General features: G+C 48.4%; 1 protein-coding gene and 3 long non-coding RNA genes across 10 annotated transcripts in view; 2 read left to right on the top strand and 2 right to left on the bottom strand.

The window, feature by feature from the left end:
- LOC106629950 (uncharacterized) overlaps positions 1-27,205 on the top strand; it is a 53,463-nt gene that overhangs the window by 11,186 nt on the left and 15,072 nt on the right. For 2 of the 7 annotated variants that reach the window (XR_012581703.1, XR_012581702.1), the window contains exons 3-6: positions 9,751-9,962; positions 12,657-12,740; positions 13,432-13,557; positions 21,646-21,843. Coding sequence is in view for 4 of the 7 variants with exons in the window: in XM_074547612.1 (XP_074403713.1) it covers positions 12,657-12,740; positions 13,432-13,480 (133 nt within the window). In the remaining 3 variants the exon portion in view is untranslated. Of the gene's footprint in view, positions 1-9,540; positions 9,654-9,750; positions 9,963-12,656; positions 12,741-13,431; positions 13,558-21,631; positions 21,844-27,205 lie in introns of those variants that run through there. The other 5 variants (XM_074547615.1, XM_074547614.1, XR_012581704.1 and 2 more) reach the window with 4 other exon arrangements.
- LOC141730176 (uncharacterized) lies at positions 302-3,528 on the top strand. The gene is made up of 2 exons (XR_012581705.1): positions 302-1,737; positions 2,356-3,528. It is a non-coding gene; the product is annotated as an uncharacterized LOC141730176 (long non-coding RNA).
- LOC141730177 (uncharacterized) lies at positions 5,658-9,780 on the bottom strand. Its single transcript, XR_012581706.1, has 2 exons — positions 9,650-9,780; positions 5,658-7,678 (listed from the first exon to the last, which is right to left on the bottom strand). It is a non-coding gene; the product is annotated as an uncharacterized LOC141730177 (long non-coding RNA).
- On the bottom strand, positions 21,646-26,455 carry LOC141730178 (uncharacterized). The gene is made up of 2 exons (XR_012581707.1): positions 26,178-26,455; positions 21,646-21,848 (listed from the first exon to the last, which is right to left on the bottom strand). It is a non-coding gene; the product is annotated as an uncharacterized LOC141730178 (long non-coding RNA).

Genomic DNA, 27,205 nt, shown 5'->3' with positions numbered 1-27,205 from the left:
TGGAGCTCCAAGTCCCTGAAGTGACCAGACCCTTCTGAAGGCTGTTGTGAGGAAGAGGACATTTGCCAGAGCAGGAATTGGACTCAAGTGAGTCTGGTCCTGCAGCCTCTGATGGCTGTTTTCTTTGTTTTCCCAGGTCCTAAACACCTGTGTTTGAGCTAGCTCCAGAATGACTGGCATGAGAACAGCTGCCAGGAGCATGGAAATCCTGTGCTGTGGGTAACTCCAAGCCAGCGTTTTCAGGGAGCTGCCACAGGAGCTGCATGTGGGGCCATGGTGTTGCTGTTAGACACAGGTGATGAGTGGGGGGGCACAGCAGGTCTGCTCCAGTACCCCGGGATGTGCTCCCTTGGGCACAGACTGCTGCTGGGCCTGGGGGAGCTCTCTTGGGAAGAGGCTGGAGCCAGCAGTGTGGCTCTGCGCTGCTGGCTCCTGTTCCTAGCCCGAGCAGTGCCCGTGGCTCGGTGACCAGGGCAGGAATTGAGGAGGCACCGTGCAGAGCCCAGGGGGTGGACAGGGCTCTGTGTGTGCTGAGTCCTGCGGCCACTGTCCTTTCCCTGCTCTTGGAGGAGCTCTGTCCTGGTGCACCCCCCTGGTGAGTACCCAGCACAGAGCCGTGGCAGCAGCAGCAGCAGCTGCCCAGTGCTGTGGCAGAGCCCTTGGAGAGCAGCAGCTCCTCAGAATGACAGGGACAGCCACGGTTCCATGAACAGCAAACCAAGTGACCTAATTCAGCTCTCATGGGCAGCCCTCAGCTGCTCCATGGTTGCTGCACTGGAGCTGACTCATCACTTCCAGAGTGGCAGAGGTTGGAGCTTTCAGGCCCTAAGGATTTTGCTGGTTTGTTATTAATTTTAAATTGATTAAAATGAATTTTTAAAATACCAGGAGACACTTGCCTAAAGAAATGGTTATTAAAAAAATGAAGGAAATAGTTGGTCTGTGGGAGTTAACTGTGTGCTTAACAGCTGCTGGCTCCTGCAGCTGAGGACACCCGTTGCAGCTTGGAGGAGTCTTATGTCAGCTGTTCTGTCCTGGCAGATTAGCAAGAACAGGATTAATCCATCATTATTATAAAAAACTGAGAACTAGAAACTGTCCTTGCTTATACCCAGCACAACCCCCTGGTGTCCTTGTCCATGTCCTTGTCCATGGCAGAATGTTATTACAGTCTCACCTACACAGCTTTGCCCAGAACTCAGGATCTCCTGGGGATGCGCATCCCTGCAGGCGCATCCCATTCCCTGCAGCTCCTCACATGGTGCCGAGACTCTGTGGGGTGGCTGTGGGCTGTCTGTACAGAACAGGCTGTGTGTGCCCTGCTCGGGCTCCCGGGGAGGGGGCCATGGCCAGGCTGGGCAGGACAGATGGGTGGAGGATCCTTTTTACCACTGTCAGAGGGCAGCTCTAAATAAGCCTCTCCCCTGGGATGTTCTCAGTGCTGTGCCCGCCTCTGCCGTGCCAGGGGAACTGCCTTACCCTGTGGAGCAGGGACATTGCTCTCTCCAAAGATTTCCATCTGCTGCAGTGTCACTGCACAAGTCAGCCTTATGCAGAGAGATGAAGCTTTTCCCTTCTGCCTCTCCCTTTCCCTCAGGTGGGGCAGTGGGTGCAGCCCACCAGCCAGCCAGCAGCCCAGGGCTGCCCACTGCCACTAAGGATCCTTCTGTGCCATGGTGGGCTCCAGAGATGCAGGAACCCCCTTCTTGGAGGCTACAGAAACAAGGCTCAAGCTCCGTAGGGATTTCTCCCTGAGAGTTCATCCTGAGGCCACCACCCCTCAGCATTCTTGCCACTGCTCTGGAGGGGTATGGGCTGCATGGTCAGGATGCCACGCAAGGTCTGGCCCTGGTGTATTGGTAGGGATGGTGCTCTGTTCCAATGAAAGTCAGGGTGAGCTCACGCAGCATAAACAGATTAATTAATGCAGTTTTTTTGGCCGGTAAATAATCACCAACAAATGAAAAATAAAAATAATGTGGGTGGGGAGGTGGAAGGCTCCATGGTACTTCAGAGAAGACAGGGCAGGAAGGTGAGAGGTGTGAAGGAGCAGAATATGGAATCCACCTGAAGGCAGTGAAGCAGCAGACATTGTCTGTCAGCCTATTTTATGTCTGTCTTAAAAAAGAGAGCTGTTCTTTCAGTGAAACCAAAGAATGAAAATTAAAAAGCAAAACAATACAGAACAATAGAAGCCTTCTGCAAAAACAATTTGACACTTCCTATTGATTGAAGTAATGGAGCAGCAAGTTTTACCAACTTGTAAAAAAGCACCTTTGGTGTGCTTTAAAAATCCTTGTAAAAGATACAGTGATGTCACTCCCGTGCTGTTCACCTGTCTGTTCTCACCTGCAGATGTCAAAAGCTGAAGTGGTCTGACGTGATGTGCCAAAGCTGAGCGTGTTTCTCCTGCCTGTGCCCTGCACCCGTGGTGCTGCACACACACGGCTGCTGCTGTGGCTCACGGAACACCCGCCTCGTGTCGCTCGGGATGGCCGCAGACGCCGTCTCTCTCCTGCATCCTCTGAGACCAGGCAGGATGGGCTCCTCCTTGGGGCTGATGTCCCACCTCTGGCAGCAGAGCTCTGTCCTGGGTGGTTCTCACTTGCTGAGCTGTGCTTCCTTTGCCTTCACCTCGGGACTGGTGACCAAAGAGCAGTTTGTGCTGCGTGCCATGTGGACAGATGCTCTGCCATAGAATGTGGAGGCTTTAACAGGTTTCAATTTCTTTCCAACCAAGCTACTTTCCAAATTAGTAAATTATATGAACAAATTCCTTTTTGTGCTCAGAGAGAATCAGATTTAGTGTTTAACACAAATTAGAAAATTATGAAGTTGAGTAGGAAAAACACTGGATTACAAAATGTTCTTGCTTCATTCATTTTGCCAGTTATAATTTTAGTTTTAATTATTTATGGCACTCCAAAATGTACTAGTTAATTTACTGTAGCATATTTTGGTACAGTATTAAAATTAGTGACAGGAGAGTTATTGCAACACTTGCTGTTTACCATTTGGTGAGTAATGTACACATTGATTATGCATATATTAGAATGGCTTTAAAGTATGTGTAGCTTCAGCTGGAAGGTTAAGGTGTTTTAGACATGTTTGTTCTTCATATAGTTAAAAATAGTGTCCTCTAAGACCTTATCCTAAAGTAGTACATGAAATCAGTGCCTATTCATGGAAGGAAGGTTCTGGCAATGTGAAAATTCTTTCAGTCTTTGTAGGGCCAGGCCTCATCAAGCCAACATTAAAGAGCACTTCACTGTTCTAGGGGCAACATTCTTATATAAAGTTATTTTATTCCTATTTCTTTTTAGATGAAAGGGTCCAATAAGCCTGCCTTCTCAGTCTGTACAAGCTGCTGCAGAATCTGTTTAAGCACTGCTGCTGTTTATGAGAATACAGGTGTAGGGGGTGGAAAAGTGCAGTCCTTGGGCACATGAAACATAACTTTGAGAAAACAAAATGCTGTCAGGTTCACAAGGAAAACAGACTTGAAAATAAAGCAAATATTTTTTCACACTTGTTCAAGTTTTATCACTCAGCTGTGCTATTTCTAGTAGTTGTAGACATAACATTTTGCAGAAACAAATTTGACAGATCTATTCAGCTGGCAGTACTAAGTTTCCCTGTACTGATACCACATCTTGCCAACAATCCTATCCTGTGGTGAGAATTGTGTTTGGTTACCTACAAGACAACTGGCTGCCTTCATTATGCATTTCCATTTTTTTTAGCCAGAGATAAGATATGCCCAACTAGACCAGAAATTAAAACAACCCAACACGTCCTTTCTTGTTTGGTGAAAACGCGGCTCATGTTCTTAGAGCAAAGCAATTATATTCTCTGTATTTTCACAGGTTCTGCTATTTAGTGGTAATAACTGCTGAGCATCAAAAAACCCACAACAAACAAACCAAACCAAACCAAACCAAGGATACTCTGCCTAGCAAGTGTTCTACCATACTCCCTATTTTACTACTTTTAGCCCCAGGTCCTGCTCCTGAAAGAAGAGTGATTCACCCCTTTGAGCTCTACCCACAGCCAGACTGAGGGTTGTTTTCCTGCTCACCCATAATGTGCCTCCTTTCTGTCCCTCTGCCCTTGGAATCAAGCCCCTTACCCCAAAAGCCCAGTGCCCATCGTGGGCATGGTGCTCCCCCAAGGCAGCTTGAGAGAGACACAATATGCATTTCCTTAAGTTTCCACGGAATCCATGTGCAGGGTAACATTTGGCCCATCGTATGGTATGACACCAGCTTGCAAATAATACTGCTTCTAAGCATAAAGGCTTGGGGAAATCAAAAGTTTTCCTGTTAAGGAGAAATCTGCAACACTGATTTGAGCAAACCCTTCACCATAAACTTAGGTAGGACTTAGTCAATCCAATTGGGAAGTGCAGAGTCCTAGTGGCTGTTCTTTTCTATATTTCTTAAAGAATTTTGTGTGTGTGTATATTGCAGAAAGGCAGAAAAATCACTGAAGGAATTGCTCTTTTTTTTCCTTTTAATTTGCTTGTAATGAAATTGAAAGTAAGGAAATCTCACCAGGAGGAACACCCACATGCAGGTACCACATGCCTGCATGCACCTACATTCAATTGATGCAAATAAGCTGAATTTAAACTGTTCTAGAGAACAAAGTAGGGCCAGCTGGAGGATTTCCTGCTGGAGAAAGGAAAAGCCTGCGGAGGCAGTGGGTCGGAATGCTGAGCAGTGACACATTCCTGATGGCTGTAAATAGTGTATGGGAGGAGGGGAATGGGAATATCTTGATTTGGTTACTTGGATTAGTGAACTCTTCCAGTTAATGATTTTTTTCATTTAGCATTCAAAATGCTTGTGGGGTTTATATTTCTTTACGTCTATTGAAAAATTTACATATACATGTACATGTACATATATATATATATATATGTATATGCATATATACATATACATGTACATGTATATATATATATACATGTATGTACATGTACATATATATATATTTGGGATGAGTTTCAGTAATTATTCATTACAAGAGGCTCCAGAAGTACTGTGTGTGTGTCTCTTGAGCACAGCAAAGCACCAGAACACACAGGAGAGGGTGTCAGGGTGGCTCTGAGCCAGGTGCCTCACGGCTGTGCAGGGTGTCAGGGTTCCACCTGGGCACACGGCTGCTGCTGCCATTCTCTTTGGACTCCGGCTTGCCCTGTTCTCCCAGGCAGCACGGGAGGCAGGGGATGAGTGACCAGAGAGTCACAGGGAGCCAGAGCCATGGCATCTGCCCCGTGTGGCTCCCGTGCTCTGCCACCACTGGCTTTCCTGCAGTGCTGACAATGGCAGGTGGCATTTGCTCCATGAAACACCATGTGGATTTGACTGTTTCACAGACTTTTAAAGTTTCTAGTATTTCATTTACCAGGGACTAATAAAAAAAGCTTGTTGGAGTCAAGTAAAAACACATTTAATTCAGTACTTCACTTGCAGTCTAAATCTCACCATACCTCTAATTTTAACTGTAGGCTGAATCATTTTCATCCTACTGCTTTAAAATCAGGGTTGTTCTGCTATGTTGGAAAGTACAATGCTTTTTTTCTCTCTTAGATCTGTCCTGCCAAGCTTCTATTGCTCGGTGCTCTTGGATGTAAAAATAACATACAGCCAAGGATGATTTGCACAGTTAGTTTTATTACTGTAAGCAAAATTGAAATGTAAAGGATGCCAGCATACATTATGCAGATTGATTTATAAAAAAATATTAAATGCAAAGTATTAGTCCCAGTGAAATATTTAACCTTGTTCTGACATAATTCCTCAGGGCAGAATCTGCATTGGGTGTGCAGTACAATCGTTCCTCAATACTTCTCTCTGGGTTTTGTTCCTCTTTGGCTTGCTGGTTCCTCATCTGCCAAACCTTCTGCTGAAGCTGCAGTGGCTAATGTTTGTCTAATTAAAGCACTGTCTTATTCCCTGTTCTTAAAACTACATGATTTGTTTTACACAAGTCCAAATACTTCCATTTGAGAGAGACTCTTGGCACGACAAATACAGGTGGAATAGTTGTAGCCTGGCAGTGCTATAAACCATGGAGAGAGCAGTGAGGTGAAGCCCTGACGCAGGTAGGGCTATTCCAAACACCCCATCTGCAACACCCTTGTACCTGTGGGGAGAGAGCAGAAATACAAGGGGAACACCATGGTATGTGTGTGATTGTAGCTCATCAGAAATATTGCTTCCCTGGGTCCCTGGCTTAGGATGAGCATGGCAAGACTAGAAAAACACTGAAAGTGGCACGAATCCAAGATTGAGCAAACTTGGTCTGTTTATGTACAAGATCTGGGTTGATCTAATTTTGCATTTAGAGTTTGGCTTCTTCACATGAATTTGAATTGTAAAGCAGTGACTGGTACTTATTTATTTTTACTTTGAGCTAATTTGAATCTGCATCTCAGCAACAATGTGTGTCTTTGGACAGCACAGAAGACACTGTAGTGTACAGAAATGCTCCACTGATGTAGAGCTGTTTCACCTCTCAGTATGGAGAAAGTCTCAGTGCTGCCGTTCCACCTGGAAGAGGAGCCCTCCTGCCCTGCCGTGGGGCCAGGCTGCCAGAGAGAGGGCACTGGAGGCAGGGAGAGGAGCCTGGCTCTCTGCTGGGCAGTGGCAATGTTCCTCCCAGGCTGGCCCACGTTCCACGTGCAAGCGTTACGTGTGGACTGTGGCCCGTAACATCTTTCCTTGTGAAGCTTTGCTTCACTATCAAAAAGGCAGAACAGATTTCTGTTCACTTCCAAGTGTGAGTCAGTTTGCACAACCCCAAACCTCCAGTTTGCCAGGCTAGGTCTGGAGAGCCTCAGCAATAGTCCCTGCTTATGGAGACAGGCCAGCAGCTGTCAGCCCTGTCAGTGGGAACTACTGGTATTTTACATAAGAAAACATAACTTGGTTTTAGTTGGCTTTGTCTATCTATTTTCTACCTTTGAGTAGTTTCAGCCCCGGTTTACCAGTTTGCTAAGGCAAAGTAAAGCACCTTTCAGTCAGGTGTATGCCCTGATCAGCCTGACATCAGCAGGACCAACAGCAGAGATCTGTGGTGATTATTTGTGCTTCCAGAGGCTGTGGGATCTCCCCAGAGATCAGCCCTGTGGGATGGAGCACTGGACAAACAAAGCAGGCATGTGGGCAACAGGAGGTGCATGGGTGGTTTGTTCACTGACTGAATGCAAGGCTGTGCTGATCAGACTTGTCCTGCAGCAGCTGCATCATCTGGTTGTGCCTTTCTGTCATCCACAAGCAGGTGTTGGCCACAGAAACAGCCTGTGCTTCATTGCCAGCTCCCTAAAAGCTGCCACCTGAAAAGCTAGTTGTGTATTTGTAGGCATAGACTTATCTGTTGTTGAAAAAACCACGTGTACAATTGTATCCCCACCCAGCCAGGCAGACACAAGCGTCTGCTGCCCTAGTGACTGCTGCCCTGCTGCATCCCATATTGCCCATGGAGCATTTCCAGCTCTTGCAAACGGACGGTGGTGGAGCACAGAGCAGCATTGACTAATGTCACTTGTCAGGTGCTTCTGAAGGACAAGATGGGGCTCAGTGTTTGGAATACACTTCAAAGGATATCTTCACCTGAATTCCTCCATGGCTTCAGCACAACAGTAGAAACATCTTCGTAGAAGCATCTCTTCCTATATTGAAGATAAATTTATTAAGAGAAATGTAGACTGCAATGAAGTAACACTTAAAAATATCAAAAAGAAAACAAAGATGGATTCAGTGAATAGTCCACGTCAGAGCAGGGCTTCAAATAGGAGTTCCCTTTGTGCACCACCTCAGTCTGGATGAGGTAGACAGTTTATCCAAATTGAGTTAATGAGGTAACTGATTTGTCAGATTTGTGCAATAACAGGGACAACTGTGTGACCGATAAAGGGGTGAGATGAGAAGAGGTGTGGCTGTTCAGGGGCAGAGGGGAGAGTGAGTCACTGACATGTGCTCCACGGTAAATGGAGAGCAAACGCAAGTGATTATTGGCATTCAAAAGCAGTTAATCTGGTCACTTGGACAGTGCCAGTTTGCATCCTTGTCTTCTGAAGTGGTTCATTCTCCTATCTGTAAAATGGTTGTGACAGTCCCTGCTCAGCAGCCTTGCTATACCATGTGTTTGCAGTCATGGCTAATGTCACTGTTTGAAGTGACTTGTGGCTGTTGCTTTCCTTGAAATTGCATATTTCTGCTCAGCAAAGGTACAGCTAACCTAGAATAAAGGAGTGAAATCAGCAAGTGTGAGATTATGTGGTGCACAGGAAGAGGAGGCAGCTCATTCCAATAAAGCATGCAGTGGCATGTTGAGGTGGAGCTGTGAATCCAGGCTGCAGGATGCAATCTAGGATCTGCCTGGGCTTTGAAACTGGATGTGGCAATGGGACAGCAGTCGTGTTCTCAGCTGTTGTGGCTGGCAGTATTTTGAAAAACAGCTTTGACACACACATGCATAACTGATGACAATGGCCTTGTGAATGTAGATACAAAACAACCAGCCCCGACCCCAGAACGCAGCAGGTGGTGACTGGTTTCTCCTTCGTGGAAACTCCCACTTATTGCCGCCTCTTCAGGGAGGCTGAGGCCGGTGTCCCAGGCAGAGCCGTCTTACAGACTCATAGAATTGTTTAGGTTGGAAAATATCTCTAGGATTAAATAGGCGGTTTCCAGGTGTGATCTGTGGTGTGTTCTGATTCTGAAGTATGGATGTGGGGGTAAGATGTGCAAATTGGAGCCTTCTGTTCCAGAGCAATGAAATCCTGCTGTGGTGCAGCAGCAGAGCTGATGGCTTCCCGAAGTCACTCTTGGCTGCGGACAGCAGCCGAAGCACTGTGGGGCAGCCGGACGGAGCTGAGAGGGCGCGGGCCGTGGGTGCCTGCTGTCGGCGGGGAGGGAGCGGGCTGGCGGTGCCGCAGGCCCGGTGCTCTGCCAGCAGAGCCAGGGAAGGCCTGGCCGCAGCTCCCCTGAGCACGGCCCGACCCGCCGGGCCCGCCTGGCCGCAGTTCCCCTGAGCACGGCTCGACACGCCGGGCCCGCCTGGCCGCAGCTCCCCTGAGCACGGCCCGACCCGCCGGGCCCGCCTGGCTGCGGCCGCGGCGTGCCCGGGGCAGCGGGGCCTGCGGCGGCCCCGGGCGTGCCCCTGAGTGCCTGCTGTCCGGCCCGGCCGGGATGGCCTAAGTGCAGCTCTGGTGCCCGGCAGCCCGGCTGCCGTGCCGCGGGGCCCCGCGCTCCGGGACGGCCTGGCGGGATTGTGGCAGCGCCGAACCCCGGGCCGCTGCGGTAAGCGGGGATCTCTCCTGCACGGCTGGGCTGTGTCCTGCGCTGTTACCGGGCGGAGCTGCGGTGAAACATCGCTCTGCACATCGCACATACTGCGACAGGGGCTGTCTTTAACTGTGGGAGTGTTCTGCTGTACACCAGCTCCAGACCAAACAGGGCTCAGCCTCCTCCTCCGCTCATGCAGGGATGTTGGGAGGATGAATCTCATCAGGTGTAGCAGCATCCAGACACCTCACAGGCGTTCGATTACAGTAGCATCTGCCTCGTTCAATGCCCAGAGGGATAAAATAACTAAGGAGATGCTACCTTTTTTTAAAACACTATCTCTCTTTTATTACCTGGGTTAGAGTCTTTGTTCCAAACACAGTCCAAGCTGCCTTTGAAATCAGCAGTGCAACTGCATCCTCATGCACTGCATCATTTCCTCTCTTTTTCATAGAGTCTCGCTGCGTTTCTCCCTTGCCCAAAGCGAGAGCCTGCGGGCGTTGGCGGCGCCGCGGTCTGCCAGGAGAGCGGGGAGCGGAGCCGTGCCGGGATTAAGTCACTCTCACAAGGTCACGCGGTGAATCGCTGCTGCTGCTGCCAGGAATAGCGCCCCGAGTCTCTTGGCTCTCTCAAGCCCACCCGCAGCACTCCAGCCTCCTTTCCTCGGTGAGCATGATCTGATTCATAATGCAGCAGCTCTGCTGTGAGGCTGGCTACCTCTGTGATCCTGCTGCGGCTACAGAGGAAAACAGCCAGGCTCAGGCAGCAACAGAGATTTGCACATGCCTGTAGCAAAAAGTGTAAACCTCAGAAATGGTATTTAGCAGCTTATCTTATCTACAGATAAGCTCATAAAATGTACTGACTGGTTGAAAATAGGTTTTAAAGTTCTTGGCAAGCATCTCGGGCTTTTTATTCTTTGTTTTTTGCTGCAGTACAAAAATACCATTTCAATTATTCTTATTAGCTTTTTCTGGTCTTTTTGGAAAAGGACCAAATTATTGATGGGTGTTTTTAGCTTTTAATTATGCCTCAAGTGCTAAACTTATTCCTGCTATTTGTTTGCAATATGTTTAGGCTATGTTTAGGCAAATGCAAATGTAAGTGGTTATTCAGTGCCTTTGGCACTGTGAACAGAATGTACTGAACTCCTGGGGCTTGGTACAAAGCCTCAGCCTCCAGCACTAACAAAGCCTGTGCAGGCAACAGCTAAAATAGGAGAACTACCTAGGCTTGACAGAGGGGGTTCAGAAGAGCTGGGAAGACCATGAATCATGCACCTAGCTTTTGTTCTATGGACTGGGTAAACGAAATAAGGGCATTTTTGCCTGTGTCCTGTTAGCTGAGGGTGAGCCTGCACTGCTGGGGCCTGTGGAGCCTTTGCAATGTGCAGCTCGGCAGCAAGGCTCCTCTGGGTGTCCTGACAGTCAGCGTCCCCTGGAGCATCGTGGAGGCTTTCCCTGGCCAGCTGGAAGCGAGCGAGCCTCGGTGCCGCTGCCTGCTGCGTGGGCACTGCCAGCAGCTCAGGATTTCTACACTTGTTTGCCTCTTACCCAATCTATTTCAAGCTGTGACGGAATAAGGATGGCATTTGATTGCAGTACAGTGCACAACTGCTTGGCTTTTGTAACCCATGTTTTAAATGGGAGGTTTTTCTATGTGTGCTTTTGTCTTCAAATAACTTCAGGCTCGTAGGTTTAGGCTTGGTGCTCTCTGCTGGCCTTTGCTGTGGCCTGATGAGACAGCTCACGACTCTCGCTCCAGAGGGTGCTGGGTTGCTGAAGTGAGAAGCCCTCAAAGGAAGAGGGTAGTGATGACTGCGGGGCATATAGAACAGAGCCTCCATCCTGGTCTAGGTCTCATGATGGAAATAAGGATGTCTTTGTAACTCTTTTTTTTTGGCTGGGCTTTATTTATGTGTGTCTGTGTCTACAGTGTGTCTGTGTCTCCTGATCTTATGATCCAGAGGTGGCATGCTCTGTAAAGACTTCAGTATCTGGTGCTACAGGATAAGTCTCTCCTGACATGGCATTGGTCAGCTGCTAATGCTGAGTCTAATACTGGTTTTTTGTGTTCATGTGCCTCTAACAGCAGAATAAGTGGCCTCCATCTACCATATACATGCGCCTAAAACTGGTGTTCTGTTGTACCCCAAGTCTGAGACTTCTGCAAGCAGCCTATCATGCAAACTTGGCCCCACAGTTTTCAGTGGATTAGGTACATTGATGGTTATAGTGCAGCTTAGTCTCATGTCACTTGTTTCAGTGCTGTGGGGAGTGAGGCAGCAGGCTTGCTGCTTCCTGCAAGTGAGTGCAGACAGGAGATGGATGTTTGCCATCCGGAAGGAAAACCGGGACTGGCATAGCAGGTAGTCAGTCAGTCATGAGAAAAGGTTAAAAAAAGCACTTGGTGGAGAGGGGAATGAAGTACAGAGAGGCAGTGATCACTCTGGAAAGCAAATGACCAAAGCTGCTGCTTTAGGCTGTCTTTGGGTGAAAAGGAAAGCCATGGGCCATCCCTGCTTTATTCGGAGTGCCTTTAAAGGCCTGTGTTGATAACTGATATCCATAAAACAAACATGCATTGGTTGTCATTTGAAATTAGATTTCTGCCCATATATTCTTTTGCTCTCCTGTTTTGATGGCAAATTTTTTTATAAAAACTTTTGATTTTATATTTCCAAGCTGCACATACAAATACCAGATTTGGGGCAACTATGTACCTCATTCATGCACACAAATATCTGATACCTGTGACACCCCAAGACTGGAGCCCTCTCCCAGCCTTGAGAGCCAGAGCCCAGGGGCTGCTGAGCCATTGTGCAGGCTGGTGCTGCGTGTGTGTCAGACAATCACCTGCACAAAGCGAAATTTTAGCTGATGAAACCTCCACCTGTGTATAAGGTAGGTCAGAGTTAAATCTGGAATGGCTGGTATGTTAGAGTGAACTACAGTTTGTGCTGTTGGGGCCCCAGGGATAGCTCATTACTGCAACTGCTATTTCCCCAGAAAAACTTCTCTTGAAATAAAGAGGAAAATTGTAGCAATTTGGCCCAATGCAAGTACATGATGCCCCAAAATCTAACTGTGCAGTCACTAAAGAGAAGGCTGCTTGAGTCAGCTTCTAGTGAGAAGTATACAAAGAATTTGATCCTTAGAAAATATAGCTAATTCACTGTTTAATTTTAGAGTACAGCTCCTCTACTACAGATGCTATCTGAGGGACCGCTCAGAACCATTGAAGCCAAGGCTAGCATCCTATCTTATCCTGGTTTTACTAAATCAGAATTAGGGCCAGTAAGACCCAATGGGTCTTATTCTTACATGTACTTTATTGCTGTGTCCTTTCTGTTGATTTCAGGGTTATGAAGCTTTCTGCAGCAAGATTTGAAGCAGCCAAATTCCAGCTTAGATCAAAGTCCCTAGGATTCACTTGTGATTTCCGGTAAGGCTTCTTTATGGTATTCCTGATTCACATTTTGAAGTAATAAGGTTTTATTGTGTATGAAATACACAAAAACTTGTTACACTTTAGCGTCTTTTCCTTGGGATTTCCAAAACAACCTGTGTTCCGTAAAAGCAATTCCTCACAAAGCTTTGGATGTGTTTTCCAGCACTTCCTGAGGGTGTCCCTGATCCAAGCTCTGCTTTGGTGGGAGTGCATGAGAAACTGAGAGACTGATTGCTTTCTGCAGCTCACCTTCATTTTTCCTCTTGTGTTAAGGGCCATAAAGCAGAAAAGTAATTGAAAAATGGGAGCTGAAGATAGTGCTGCATATGTTCTTGTGAGAGCTGGTTGCCCTTCTTACTCCTTGCCTCTTTACTCAGTTGTTATGTATTTGTATTGAAAATGGAGGATTTTTATCTAGCTGAGGCAGGTTGGCTGGTGGCCACCAGTGGCCCAAGGGCTCCTGGTCCTGGATAGGCCACTTGTCCTGGCACTTGCAGCAGCTGGCTCTGGGTGACCAGCTTGCTTTACTTAGAAGGCTGAAACATGCATGGGCTGTGACACCATAAACTGAGCAGCTGATTGCTTTGGAGCCTGCAAAGCACAACAGAGGGTTGAGTTTTGTTGCATTTTGAGCCTGTAGAAGGCAAAAGTAACACTCTGGCATTCTTTATTTGTGTGATCCCAGGATGGAGTATGGCAAGAGCGTTGGTGGGAGCAGACAATGCTTGTGCTGATAGCAGAGGTTGAAGTGTTTCCTGTCATGGAAAAGATGAACAAGCCAGTTCCGCATCAGCTTTCTTTTCTGAGACTTGTGAGTACTGTCAGTCTTGCTGCTATTTTAATACATGAGCTGCTGCCCTGAGTGGGATTGACACCATTGCTGTGCATGGTCACCTGCCCAGAAATGGATGAAGGGAGAAGAGTGCATGAGCCTCCCAGTGCTCCCTCCTCTTGTCTCCTGCCCTTCACAATTTGCTGTGTTGGGAACTGCTGGACATACAGCAGGGGCAGGAGAGACCAAGGTGGCAGCAGAAGAGAGCTGCTTTTTTTCCACAGGTGTTCTGAAAGGGGCAGCTGGGACACAAATCTGCTTTGGTGCATCTGAGACACTCGGGTCTCTTTTATTGTCAAAGAGGGAAGATGGCCTAATTAAACGAGGTGTAGTCATTGTCAACACCCATGATACATCTCCTGAGCCAACAAATACCCCTTGCAGTGGATGTCAGTGGGTACAGAACTGGACTGCCAAGAATCTTCTTAGAATTTCATTTCCTTTTGCTTCCTTGGGAGCAGGATCTTCTCACAGCCACCTTTAGCCAGAATGAACTGCTCTTCTGTAGAGTGGTGGATCCTTAACAGGCATGGTTGGTCTGTTTCCACTTGGTTTCACCTGTGCTATCCAGCTTGCTCAGCAGTGATACAGCTTTCTACAGCTTGGTACCTTCAAAGTCTTTTCAAGTATGAGGCAGGTACTTCAGGAAGAGAAGCAGTGATTCAGTGCTAAAGCTGCCCATTCTTTATATGTTCCTGTGTGTCTTTAGACACTCATGCACATCTCTCCAGCATCTTACATCCTTCTCCTCTTTAGTGTTTTATCTCCCTTCTGCTCTTTGGTGCTCCTTGTCTCTTGCCAGCTCTCTGCTGCAGAGGGGAGGACGCTGAGGGGAGTGCTGTGGATCAGCCTCATCTGGCATCTCCAGGGGCACTGTGTGTGTAGTGCTGGGTGCTTCCGGAGAGCCTCTTCTCCTCCCACAGCCCCACCATACATCCATGTTCTTGCTGCTGCCTCCTGCAGCACAGTCCATGCTTTGGCCTTCCCATCCCTTCTGCAGCAGCTGCTGGTGAGCAGCCTGTTTGCTGTCTGGCTGCATCCACGGTCCCGATTCTGTTTTCTCTGTCATTCATTGATGGGTGAATACCTTGTGCAAGCTCCATGCCCACCTGTCTGGAAATCGTTCTCTGTCTCTGGCTGTGAGTGAGATCTGCATGTTTGGTTCATCTTCCATTTCCTGGCTCTGATTCTCCTCCCATTCCTGAGCAATGTGGCTCTGCTGGCACGCGTGAAAATTGTGCAGGGGCCAGGCTGGAGTGAGCCAGGAACATTCATCCCCCAGCACCTTACACTCCTCACAGGTACTTGAAAGAACCAGTGAAAGTGGCTGGTGTCCTGAGTGTGCAAATGCAGGAGTGTGACAGATGAGCCAGTTGCCCATTTTTTGGTGAGGTGAGTAAAGCAGGTGTATGCAGACACGCAGGGTTCTACTCAGGAACCTCCTTTGTGCATGAGGCTGCTCCAGTTTGTCCCCAGTGCCACATTACTGCTTGTGAGCCTCTGCCCTGGGCCTGTGGTGAGAGATGAGCAGCTGGCAGGAAGGTAGCAAGAATGTGCTGCTTAAACATCGGTTGCTAATGGCTGTGTTCCAGTCTCCAGATGTGTGGCTGCTCTGGGATGCCGGGAGCTCCCTCTGTGCTGTGGCAGACAATTCCATTATTAGCTTAGTGGCAGCTTTCCATATGCCAACACTCGTGACTGCAGCACTGTTTAATTTTCACTGCTCCAAAGTATTTAATTTGTCAGTTGTTAGCTTCTGCTTTGTAAAGATCAAATGCCAAAGTCCTTACCTAGATTTTTACCCACTTAGGTGTGGGACATGGATTCTGTATGAATCCATGGATTCAAACAGATCAGAGGCAGCATAAGCTCTTGAATTCAGAAATTCAGTCACTTCTAGGCTAATCTGTAGAAACTCCTTGTCTTCATGGATGGGTGTCTAATCTCCCTTCTTCTGTTAATTTCTATTTGGAGAAATGAAAAGTCAGTACTGCTAAAACCACTGGGCACTCACATTTTGAAGCTGGACTGTGCGGATGAGGCGTGTGGTTGTGAATGCCTGACTGAAGGTTTTGGCCCCTCTCTAGTGTGGGGAGCTGCTGCTGCTGTGAGCATCCTGCAATTCACTGCTGGGGGCCTGTCTTTAATTATTGAGTGCCAGAATAGATGTATATTGAGTTACCTTGCTGGCAAATATAATCTCCAGCATCTTGTGTAACTGCAATATTCTCAGTTTTCGTACCTGCATAACATGGTCTTCTTCAAAGAATCTAACACAAGACAAAATATGGTTTTATATATTGCTTGTCTAGCAGTACATGTTTCCAGAGAACAACAGGTTGCACACTGGCTTTGAGGATAGCCTTCCCTGGCAGCATGGATTGCTCTTATATACAGTCAAGCCTGCACTTGGATGTGCAGCAGAATGAAGCAGGATGTGCATGGTGCCCTTTTAAACCAAACAACCGAAAACCAACCTCCAAAAAATTCAGAAAAAAGAGAGAGCAGTCTAAGCCAGCACAGCTTTATGAGAAGGAAGTCCTGCTTATCAAACCTGATTTCCTTTTATTACAAAGTAACCCACCTAGCTGATCAAGGAGAGTCACTTGATGTAATCTTTTGAGATTTCAGTAAAGCTTTCAATACTGTCTCTGATAACATCCTTCTGGACAAACTATCCATCTCACTGCTGGATAAACATGTCATGGGATGGGTGAGCAGCTGGCTCACGGTCAGGTGCAGAGGGTGGCATGAGACTGGCACCAGTCCCTTAGTGGAGTTTTGCAGGGCTCCACCCTTGGCCCTGTGCTCTTCAACATCTTCATAAATTACTTGGGTGCAGGACTGGAAGGATACTAAACAAGTTTGCCGACGGTAAAAACTGAGAGGAGCTGTTGACTCCCTCAAAGGCAGGGAGGCCTGCAGAAAGACGTCACCAAATTATAGGGCTGGGCAATCACCAAACTTGTGAAGTTCAGCAAGGGGCAGTGCCAGATTCTGCGCCCGGAATGGGCACCCCTGGATCTGCGGCTGGCTGGGCAATGAGGTGCTGGAGAGCAGCGCCTGGAAAGGGCCCTGGGGTCCTTGCTGACAGAGGATGAAGATGAGTCAGCAGTGCCCTGGCAGCCGGGAGGGCCAGGCTGTCTGGGGGCACCAGCTGGGCAAGGCAGGCATTGCCCTGCTCTGCTCCGAGCTGGGGCAGCCCCACCAACAGCCCTGGACACCACAATACGAGAAAGGCATTGAGCTGTTAGTGTCAAAAGGAGGGCAGTGTGCTGAAGGGCTTTGAGGGAAGCCAGGTGAGGACTGCCTGAGGGCTAAGCCTGGAGAAGAGGAGACTGAAGGGAGACCTCATCCCAGTCTACAGCTTCCTTATGAGGAGAGGAAGAGGGGCAGAAGGTGATCTCTTCTCTGTGATGACCAGTGGCAGGACCTAAAGGAATGGCCTGAAGTTGTCAGAGGAGGTTTAGGTTAGATATTAAAAGAAGTGTGTGGTCAGGCATTGGAACAAGCTTCCCAGAGAAGTGGTCACAGCATCAAGCCTGACAGTGTTCAAGGAGCATTTAGGCAATACCTTCAGGAACATTGTGTGATGCTGCAAGACCAGGAGTTGGACTCCACAGCCCTTGTAGGTCCCTTCCAACTCAGCATATTCTGTGACTCTGTGGATTTTGTTCTCACTGCTCTGAAGTGTTCCATTTGTGAGCTGTTGCTGTAGAAGACCTGGCTGACATGTCTTGATGGGGCTGCAGTGGAAGTTCTGGCCAAGTGGTGCATGACTCCAGAGGCTGCCGGCACCCGTGCGGCTGTACTGGTGTCACTTGCAGGGCACTTGGAGATGGAAGTGGGGAGAGAAAATCAACATACACATCTCTAATTTTTCCATCTTGCAAAGATGCAAATGGTGGCCAGTGTCCCCTCATCCCTTCTCTGTCCTGCTGCCACACACAAGCTGCAGGCACCAGAGCTGTGAGCCATGGATCCCTTGACCTTTGGTTCCTGTAAAATCCTCTGCATAAGAAGTCTCCAGTGCTCACAGCCATGATACAAATTTCCGTATGTTCTTTCTAAGTATGGCAAGCAAACCTTGCCCTTCCTTATTTTGCAAAAGAAATAAAACTGGTGAATTCCATGTAATCCTGATGTCAGTTAACAAAGGAAAGAAGCATTACCCAACGCCTAAATGTAAGAAAAGGCAGTACTGTGGTTAGTCGAATACCTTTGTCAGTCCCAAGCTTGAGAGAATTGCACGAGTGGGCAGGAGCGGTGAGCCCGAGCCCCTGCTGTGTGACCCGCGGGTTTGTCCCTGCAGCAGCGGCGCTGGCAGCATCTCTGGCGAGAGCAGGGAGGCAGGGCTCCATCTACCGCTGGGCGGGGAGAAGGCAAAAACAGCCAGGACGGCAAAGCCACTGGCTGCCGTGAGCTGCGTGCGCCTTGCTTTTTCTCTTCTTTCTTCTTTTTTTCTTCTCCCCTGTGGTTTCCAGAGCCCTTCACTTCCAATCCGGTTCCCTGACTGGGACATTGTGCAGGTTTGTAGCTGGGAACAGTCCCCGCTTGTTCATCATGTCATGTGAGGCTGGAGAAAACAGCCTGGAAACAAAGTGACTTGTACACACATGCACAGAATTGGAAGCAGAATCTGAGATGAACCTCGATTTCCAGTCTGTTTATCTGATAGGATGGGGTTCATGCTCTTGCTCTGGATGTTGAACACAGAGAGTTCTTGGAGGGCTGCAGGAACAAGAACAGGATCAGGATAGTGCTCAGTTCTGGGGCTTGTTGCTTGATCTGCCAGTGCTCTGCCTCTGAATCTCCTGTCCTTGCACAGCCAACATGTTTCTACTATACTTACCTATGTACAGACATTTATATAACAATGGAGCTCTACATGAGCCTTAGGGCCTCTTCTGCCAAGCATGGGGATGCAGTGAGGGGTGTGAGCTCAGAAACCAGGCCTGTATGCAAGTTCTGCAAGCAAATTTGGTTCTCAATACTTTCAGCTAAAATCCTACTCCTTGCCTTGCAGATTGCAGCTGAATTGTGGACCAGGTTTGTCCAGGGCAGCTGTGGCTGCCCATCCCTGGAAGCGTTCAAGGCCAGGACAGCCTTGGGGCAGCCTGGGATAGGGGAAGGTGACCCTGCTGGTGGTGGGGTTGGGGGACAAGATGGTTTTTACAGGTGTCTTCCAACACAAACCAGTCTGTGATTCTATATTGAAAACAGAATATTTTCCCCTGCCCTTGATATCTGCAATCACCTGAGTTAACCCCTCTGTGCTGGGTGAGATACTGTTTTACATACCTGGTACTGCTCAGTTTGAATAACCCCTGAAGGATAATGTGTGCAGTCACGTTCTAGAAAAAAAAAGGCAGATTTTAGGATTTAGAATACTAGGAAAAGGTGCTAATTTCTCTTTGCAAGTGATTTACTGGTAGTGAGAACCCATCATTATTCAATGCTTGCAAGGAACATGAGAAGTGTCTGGATTCTTAGGCTTCCACAAAAAGTTAACTGATAGTTCTGCACTGATGGCAGGAAGAGTTTGAGCTTACATTATTTGACTGGGAGAGCTTGTCTCAAGTTATGTGAACAGATGTTTCAGATTTGAGTTCAGCCTGGCAGAAAAGGGATATCAATCTAGTCCTCTGCATTTCCCATCTTCTGCTTGGGGAAAAAAAATCATAATTAAGTTTCTTTTTTTCCTTTTAACTGGATTTTTCTTTACTGCGAAACCAAAATGCATACTCTCCTGGAAAGGAGGCGAGATTCACTTTTATCCAACCCAGTACTTGAAGCTTTTCACGTGTTTGCTCAGCTGCCTTGTATTTGTCAGCATTTTCATGTGTGGAGCTGCAATTATCTCTGAAAAACATCACAAAGAATTAAACACCCCAAAACCTCCCTTTAGTAGACATGGTCTGCTTTCCACATTTTGGTGCATTACACAGCCAGGCAGGCCTTTGTGTAGTGGCTCATGTGCTGCAGCAAGAGGAATGTAAAAAAAAACCAAAAAACTTCTTCTGACACAGCTGTCAACAATTAAACTGTGTGAGGCTTTGCTCACAGAGGCTAGGGAGAAGCCCAGGGAAATCTGAAAAAGCTTTCAAGAGGAAGCACTGAAAACACATGCCAGAAATCAAGGAATAGATTGCAGATGACAAATACACATCTCCACAGACTATCGGGGAAGAATTTGGTTTGACAGTGGCTGTGGAGCCATGGAGCTGTGCTGGATGGGGCTGAAGGTGGCAGTGAATGGAAATAATTAAGCCAGATAAGCATGCCCAATACTGACTTTTATGGGAGAATTCATCCATGTATTCAATGGGCAGATCCCACAGATGGCTGGAAGGTGGAGGGCCCTCCAGTCCTGCTGATACTGCTGTGCAGCTTTTATAGCATGCCTGCTGTCTGCAAGCCTTGAGGACCTGTTTTAGGGCAGAAGATGGTGTTGTCACCCGCAGCTGGGGACAGGGCATCGCAAGGATCAGCTGGAGGTGGAGAGCAGCAGGTGTGGCACTGGAATGACCTGTTGTAACATGCCGGTCCTTGGCACATCCCTGCAGGCCTGGAGGAGATGGGCTCTGCCCTGAGCAGCAGATAAAGAGATAAGAGGTGAGAGGAGCACCTGCACACATCAGCCTGGGAGCCACAGGGAGGCCCTGCTGCCAGGCATGTGGGCACAGGCTGTCCCACCTCCTCTCTTGGGCACAGTGAACTCCCAGTGACTAAACCTGGCCTCAGCAGCATCTTGGAGGCCATGAAATCTTTGGGACTGGAGGAAGGTGCAGAGCACCTGTATGTTCTCCTTGGAGCCAGCGCAGCAGAGCTGTCCCCACACTCAGGATGGCCTGGCCTCAGGTGGGAGCTCTCCTGGCAGCAGGGCAGCACAGAAGGAGTTGGTTGATTATAGTCCCTTGTTTACAGGGTAGCAGAGTCACGCTGGAGGCATGGTGCAGACCCTGGAACTTGGCTGCTGCTGCAGCAGTGTTTGTAGCTTAGGCCCTCAGCTTCCTAGGGATTTCAGTGCTGTGTGATGTGGAAGTTGCTCACCCTTTCCTTGGTCACTCCTTTTTCCCACAAAGTGTCTGCTGAATTCTGCCAAATTAATAATTTATTCAGCTCTTTCACACTGCAGCCCGTGGTGATGCAGCCATGAGCAGAGCAGGTCTGAGCAAAGCTGGGAGTTCCCCAGGCCCCAGAGAGGACTGGAATTGTCCTGGTCTCCTGGAGAGCGTGAGCTGGTGGGAGATGGGACCTGCAGGGCGCAGTGAGCGGTCTGAAATCACATCTAAAATAGCTGAACCGTGACATTTTCTCTTGACAGCAGTGGTGAAAGGCCACAGACACTTCCTTTCTGTGACTCAGAAGCTTGCAAATCTTCTTTGATTCACACCTTATAAGTAAAATTAGCCTGTGCCTCAATCCTGCCAAACTCTTTCAAAGCAAAGATACTTGTACAAAGGAATTCAGCAACAGAAATGCAATTCACTTGTGGATCAGATTATTATTTCTGACTGGAAGCAGTATCAGAAATGCTTGCAGGGATTTCCACTTTGCCTTTGAAAAGATGTCCATATTGTTGGTAGAAAAATAGCTACTTGGGAGGATAATTCACATATGTTAGGGGACAGGGAGAGGAATGAGCCCCATGAGGCTGCTGCAGTGATGAGTACAAGAGTTCAGCTTTGGCTATAACATTCAGTCACTCTGAAACAGGGATCTTCAGCTGTTGTTATTGGGAATGTTGTGACGTGAGCTGCAATTGCTGCTGCTCAGCAGGACATTTCCAGCCCTGGGCCTGAGCTTTCACCCAGCACATGGGTCTTTATGCTGCTTATGCCTTGGCATCCCAGAGAGCTGTCAGACGCATTCCTTGCATGTGGGGATTCCTCAGGTGAGACTTAATGGAGAGAAGGATTTTGTTGATTCTTAAGGCAGCGATTGTTTGTGACACTGATGAATGTGATGTTACCTTGAGATATGAACTCACCATCAGCTGTGAGCATCAGTCAAGAAAAGATCTGGCACTTAAAATCCATGCTGTTCACAGTCTGTGTTTTACAGCCAGCTGTAACTGAAGCCTCAGTTCCCGTGATGATGCTCCTGGGGCAGAGCCCGATGGCATCTGCAGAGTGGGGCATGGAGAACAAGGGACCCCGAGCCACAGGGAGGGACTGCAGCCCCTGCGCCCCTCTCCCCATGGAGAGACAGCAGAACATCATGGTGCCCTCAGAGCCAGCACAGCGCAGACATCTCCAACAGGTGAACTGCCAGGGACAGCCTGGGACAGCGGGAGCTGTGGGCTTTAATGCAGAAACTCGTTTGCTCATAATCTGTGGGGAAGAGTTTTGGAACAAAGCCAAGAGTGCTCTGATCATAGTCTGAAATACTGATATAATTGGTGGAAGGAATGGATGTCTGTAGTGTAATATATATAATATACATGCAGACATTTTTCTTCCTGGCACACCAAGAGTTGTAAACCAAATGAGTACTAAAGCAATTTACTTAAGAAAAAGTTAGGCACATTGCACTGGAAATAGGACTGATTGTACTACTTTACCCCAAGATAATATACTTGATATCTTTGGGTGTCAAGTGAGGCCTTTCTAAACAATGACCTGTTTTTGTGGCCATCTTGGCCAGGTTTGTTCTTTCTGCTTGATGAACAGTGCACAGATAAGGGGATCTCCAAGGAGTGAATTTTTTTGCCTTTTGGAAATGTGTGTGAAAGGGACAGCAGCATATGGACTTGGCATGCCCCAGGCATGGCTGTGGGAGCCTGGAACATTTCGTGCCTGCAGCAAGTGTGGGAGAAGGGAGGAGGAGAGTGGAGCTGTGTGGTGATGGCAGTGAGTTACCTCTGAGAGCAGGAGCAGGGGGCCAGCCCTGAGCCAGTGTTCATCACAGCTGACGTGGGGAGCAGGCCTCAGACCATGCTCCTTCCTTGCCTCATGGGTCGCAGCAGAACCAGGAGCTTCTCTTGAGTTGCCACAGGCAGCATCTCGACCAGAGAGTGCAGATGAAATTGCTGGCCACAGCAAAATCAAGCCAGGTGCTGAAGGAAGGGACAGAAGGTGGGCTGGCTTTGGAAGCACAGCTCTGTCAGCAGTCAGAGCCTTCAGCTGTGACTGGAGGCAGAAGCATGCCGCGGCTTTTCCGAATGTACCACTATAAGATGTTTCTATGGATCAGAGACTCCAAATATTGTACAGAACAATGAACTAGGAATGAGACCATAGAACTCTTGCACAAATTGCAGATGAGCGCAGGGCAGGTGAGCATAGCACAGCCAGGTGGGCACACACAGCACACATACACAGAAAGCCTGAAAGAGGCTGCACATGGCCATATCCTGCACAGCAAGTCTTCAGCACATTGTCTAAGGCAGAGCTTGCAGCTGTAATGGCAGTGTATTTGGTCTCTCATTATGGATCTTGGACAGCAACCCATTCAACTTGAAAATAACTTGTACAGTTAAATTGGGTGTGTTTTTCTGTGCTCCAAATGTGTGATGCACCCCAGGGAGGTCCAGTGAAAGCTTCATGTGCCTTTCAGTAGGTGTTATTGCCCACCTTAACAGAAGATGTTCTGATTCACGTTCAAGGAGTACTGATAGAGGCTTGGGCCTGTGTCCCACTGACACCCTGAGCAGATGCTTTTAGTCCCTCACATTTTAATGTAGGTATCTCCCTGTTTTTCTTGGAGCAGCAGCAGCAGCACTGGTCTGGCCTCACTGTCAGGTGTACCTGCACGAAGGTCTGGTGACACAGCGCCATGGCCTCTCCCGTTTCTGCTGGACGGTGTTGTGTCTGTTCTGCACTGGTGATGGTTCCCAACCCTGGCAGTGAATATCACATCCCATTTTTGTGGAATGATACTGATTTGCAGATACACAGTCTCTTCCTAGGGCTATGCCTGCCCCAGTAACTGCTGGGAACCCCACAAGCCCTGGCAGAGGTGGCAGAACTCCCCTGTGCAGAGCGGGCCAGGCTCACACAGTGCTTGCTCGTGGAGCAGGGAGAAGCATGAATGGGAGCAGATTTTAGGTTTATTTTAGTCAAGAAAATCCAGGGATGTTAATTACTGAGCTGTCATCAATTTCAGTGACTGCAGAACCCAATTAGCCTCTAATTTTAGTTTCATGCTAATGCCATTGTCAGCTCTTTCCGTACCACAGGTGAGGCAGTCTTAGATGTGGCTCCACAGTTGCTTTGTGTGGGTGGCTGCTTGCTAGAACCTGACACACAGCAGGGAAATTGGGGCAGCATTTGGAAATGCTTTGAAAGGCCCTGGAGTTTTTATACAATTTTTTTTATTGCTGTCCCACTGCTGCCACACACACGGCTCACGTGGGCACCAGCCCTCATGAGGCACAATTTCCCCTTGGCTGACACCCCACGTGGCAAATGATAAGGCTCAGCACAGTCCTGCTGGGGGTCTGAAGGGGGAAGGCTGCTAATTGCAGGATGCCATAGGCATGCACCCTGTACCTGTAAGCAGCAAGGAAGGACTGGAGTGTTCTTTAGGCAGTGGCCACCTGTGGCTCTCTGGGACACAGCAGGAAGGATGGCAGCTCTGTCCCGCTGTGCTGGCCTGGTCTGAGTGCTCTCCTGGACATGAGTGCTGTGCTCCATGCACCCTGCTCTGGGCTGCAGCACCACTGAGCTCAGCCTGCCCAGGATTCCTGCACTGGCAGGGGTGGGAGGTCCAGCTGTGGCTGCACTTTGTGGCATTCTTCTGCTTGCAAGTATTTCTGCACAGCTCTGGTCTCCCCATGTTATTCCTCATGGATCTTGTGCTGGTGTAAAAGTGGTGCCTGATGGAATAGCCTGGGCTGTCTGGAAATACCTGGGCACAGCTGGGTTTGCTGCACAGTGGGGAGGTTGGTTCTTTTCTGGAAAATACCAAACACATAGATGGGGACAAATGGGAGATGAGTGCCAAGATCTGTACCAGGAGCTCAGCACTTTTATCCAATGGAGCCATGGCATGAGAAAAATGTCCATAGGATGTAGAAGTTTATTTAAACGTGTATTTAATGTTAGTGAGTGGACCCACAGCACAGCTTTCTGAGTTGGAAGCCAGTTGCTGAAGAGCAGCTGAGCTTGATTTGCAGAGAATTGTTGTTCTCCAGTGGATTTGCAGGTGCAACACAGTGACATTTTAACTGTTTGGGCTTCCCTGTTGTGCTCTCAGCCATCCTGGAGGGTACACAAAGGCTGGAGGATGACTGGAACGCCGTAACGAAGTTTTCCACAAAGAAGCTCAGTGAAGTTTCAGAAATCTCCACTGGCTCATGCTGCTTGAGAGACATGTCCAAGCTGATGGTCACATACAGGTCCTTATAGCTCCTTCTGAAGGTTTGAATGCTTTGTTTTCCAGCAGAAGAGCTTTTCTGGGCGTTATTTGTGCTGGACTGACCTTCAAATAAAACTGTTACTAAGACCTGGCAACACAGTAGGTATGACAGCCCTGTCAAGGAATGGATAATCTCCGGTTTTTAAATACACTTTCTATTTATGTTGGCAGTGTAAAGGCATCTCAGGATTTTACCTGCTATCCCAGACTTACACTTCAAAAGTGCCACCAAGGAAACTTCTCTGCATATCTCTTTCTATTTCAAAACTTTTTAACTGAATAATATGAGTTGACAGATACATCACTGCCTGTTGAAGCTCACAGCAGAAGAATATTCAAAGGGAAAAGAAAATATTTGGAAAGTATTTTTTCACTATCATCAAACAGACCTGGAAATTGTATCAACTGAGGGGATATACCAGTTGTTCCTGCAGCTTAATTTTTCATGGTTAGTTTATTTTTCATGTTTATCAGAATGTTTCAGTTCATATCTCAGACACCTCAATCTGTGCAAGTGTCAGGGTTCCCTAGAGGGGCCAGCAGCTCTGTGTGCCCCCAGATCAGCTGGCAGACATCTGCCTTGTGTTAGGAGAAACATGATCTTCCCACTGGCTTGGACACATGGAAGGGGGTGGGAACACTGTGAAACTGCTTCTTAAACCAGCACATAACCCAGCATTTCAGAATAAATAAGCAAAATTAGTTGCCTGCATTTTCTCAGGGAACAAAAACGTTGAGCGTTTTCAGGAAAAAATGATGCTTTTCCACACTCTCTTGGAGAAGCTGCTGTGGATGCCAGGTTGGTTGTTAGCCCTGGGGTTGGCTGCTGGGGACTGGGCCACAGAGGGATGGTGGGACTGCCTTGGTTTTACCATCTGACTCCAAATCTGGCTTCTGGCTTTCTCTGACACTGCCAGTGCAGTCAGCAGGGCTCGGCTGGAGTTAATTGAATTAAATGGGACACTTGCCAGGGACACCAGTTATCTCCTGCAGTCATTAGCACAAGAAGGGTGTAAGGATTAGCTCTTGTTTGCTGTCTCAGGTGTTAGTGGTGATACCAGTTGACATGTTAAGGTCTTGTCAGCAGCAGCATGTTCTGGAAGAGACAGCAGCCTCTTTAGCTGATAATACCTGTATCATTTCTTTTAAATGCATTCCTCATTGCAGTAATTTTTTTTTTAGTCCTTGTTTCGAATAGTTTAATGAATTTCATTTCATCTCTCATTTCAGAGGACCAGCAAACGTATAGGACAGGTACACTCCCTGCTGAGTGAGAGCACTTCCCAAAGCCTCGCTCTGCAGCCCTGGAGCCTGGCCATGGTGAGGGGTGAGTGCTGCAGAGGCGTCACTGGCTCTTGCTGGGTCACATGAACTCTGCACTGGGGGAGGAAGGGCCTGAGCTTTTGATTTCTGAAGGATATTGCCCTGATAAATAAAGAAAAGATTTAACTACTGCAGGAAAGTGTGGAGATCTGCTCTTTGGCATCCTGGATGAGAAATTCTGGTCCTGAAGTCCATGCAATTACTGAGGCAGCAAAGGGCACATGCCTGTGGTTCACCTGCAGTGCTGCCCACATCCCACGTGCCCAGTCCCACCCCTGGCAGTGCCCACCTGCCATGGCCCACATTCCCCATGTCCCACCCACAGGGGTGCATCCTCTGGGTGGCTCCCCTGGAAGTGAAGTGCTGCTGCTTCCTGGGGCTGGGGAGCACTAATTAACAGGAATTAACAGGCAGAACTGGTGATGAGGTGCTGAGCTCAGCCGTCCCTGCCAGCCACAGTGTCTGGGCAGTGCAGCGTCTGCCAGGGGCTCTGGGGTGCCGGGCAGCAGAGCAGGCAGTGCCCAGCACCTCTGGGTGTTCCCATGGAGCTCGGGGTGGGTGTTCCTGGGCACGGCTGGCAGGGAGGCTCTGCAGAGCCACGGCAGCTGGGGCTGGGCCCTGCTGGGCTGGGCCCTGCCTGGTGAGAGCAGCCAGCACAGCAAACCTCGGCCTTGGCTCCCGCACGGATCCGTGCCCCCGGAGCCCCCCTGCCACAGGCAGGCTGTGGGTGACACTGCCAGTCCCACACAGCCCCTCTGGGCTCTGGCTGCTGGGAAAGGCCCGCTGCAAACTCGCTTTGGGCGGTCTTAAAAATTGCTGAACTTTCAAACTAAGTTCTTGTGATTGAATATTTATTGTTGAACTCAGCATGAAATGTAAAACAAAGCCTAAAACTAGGGATGCTTTTGATTTTAGTGTAAATGCTGACAGCATTTTTAAT

This window comes from Zonotrichia albicollis, chromosome 9 (assembly GCF_047830755.1).
Source record: "Zonotrichia albicollis isolate bZonAlb1 chromosome 9, bZonAlb1.hap1, whole genome shotgun sequence".
NCBI classification, from domain to species: Eukaryota; Metazoa; Chordata; class Aves; order Passeriformes; family Passerellidae; genus Zonotrichia; species Zonotrichia albicollis.
Note: the sequence above shows the minus strand (reverse complement) of the source record. Positions and strands in the feature narration are given on the sequence as shown.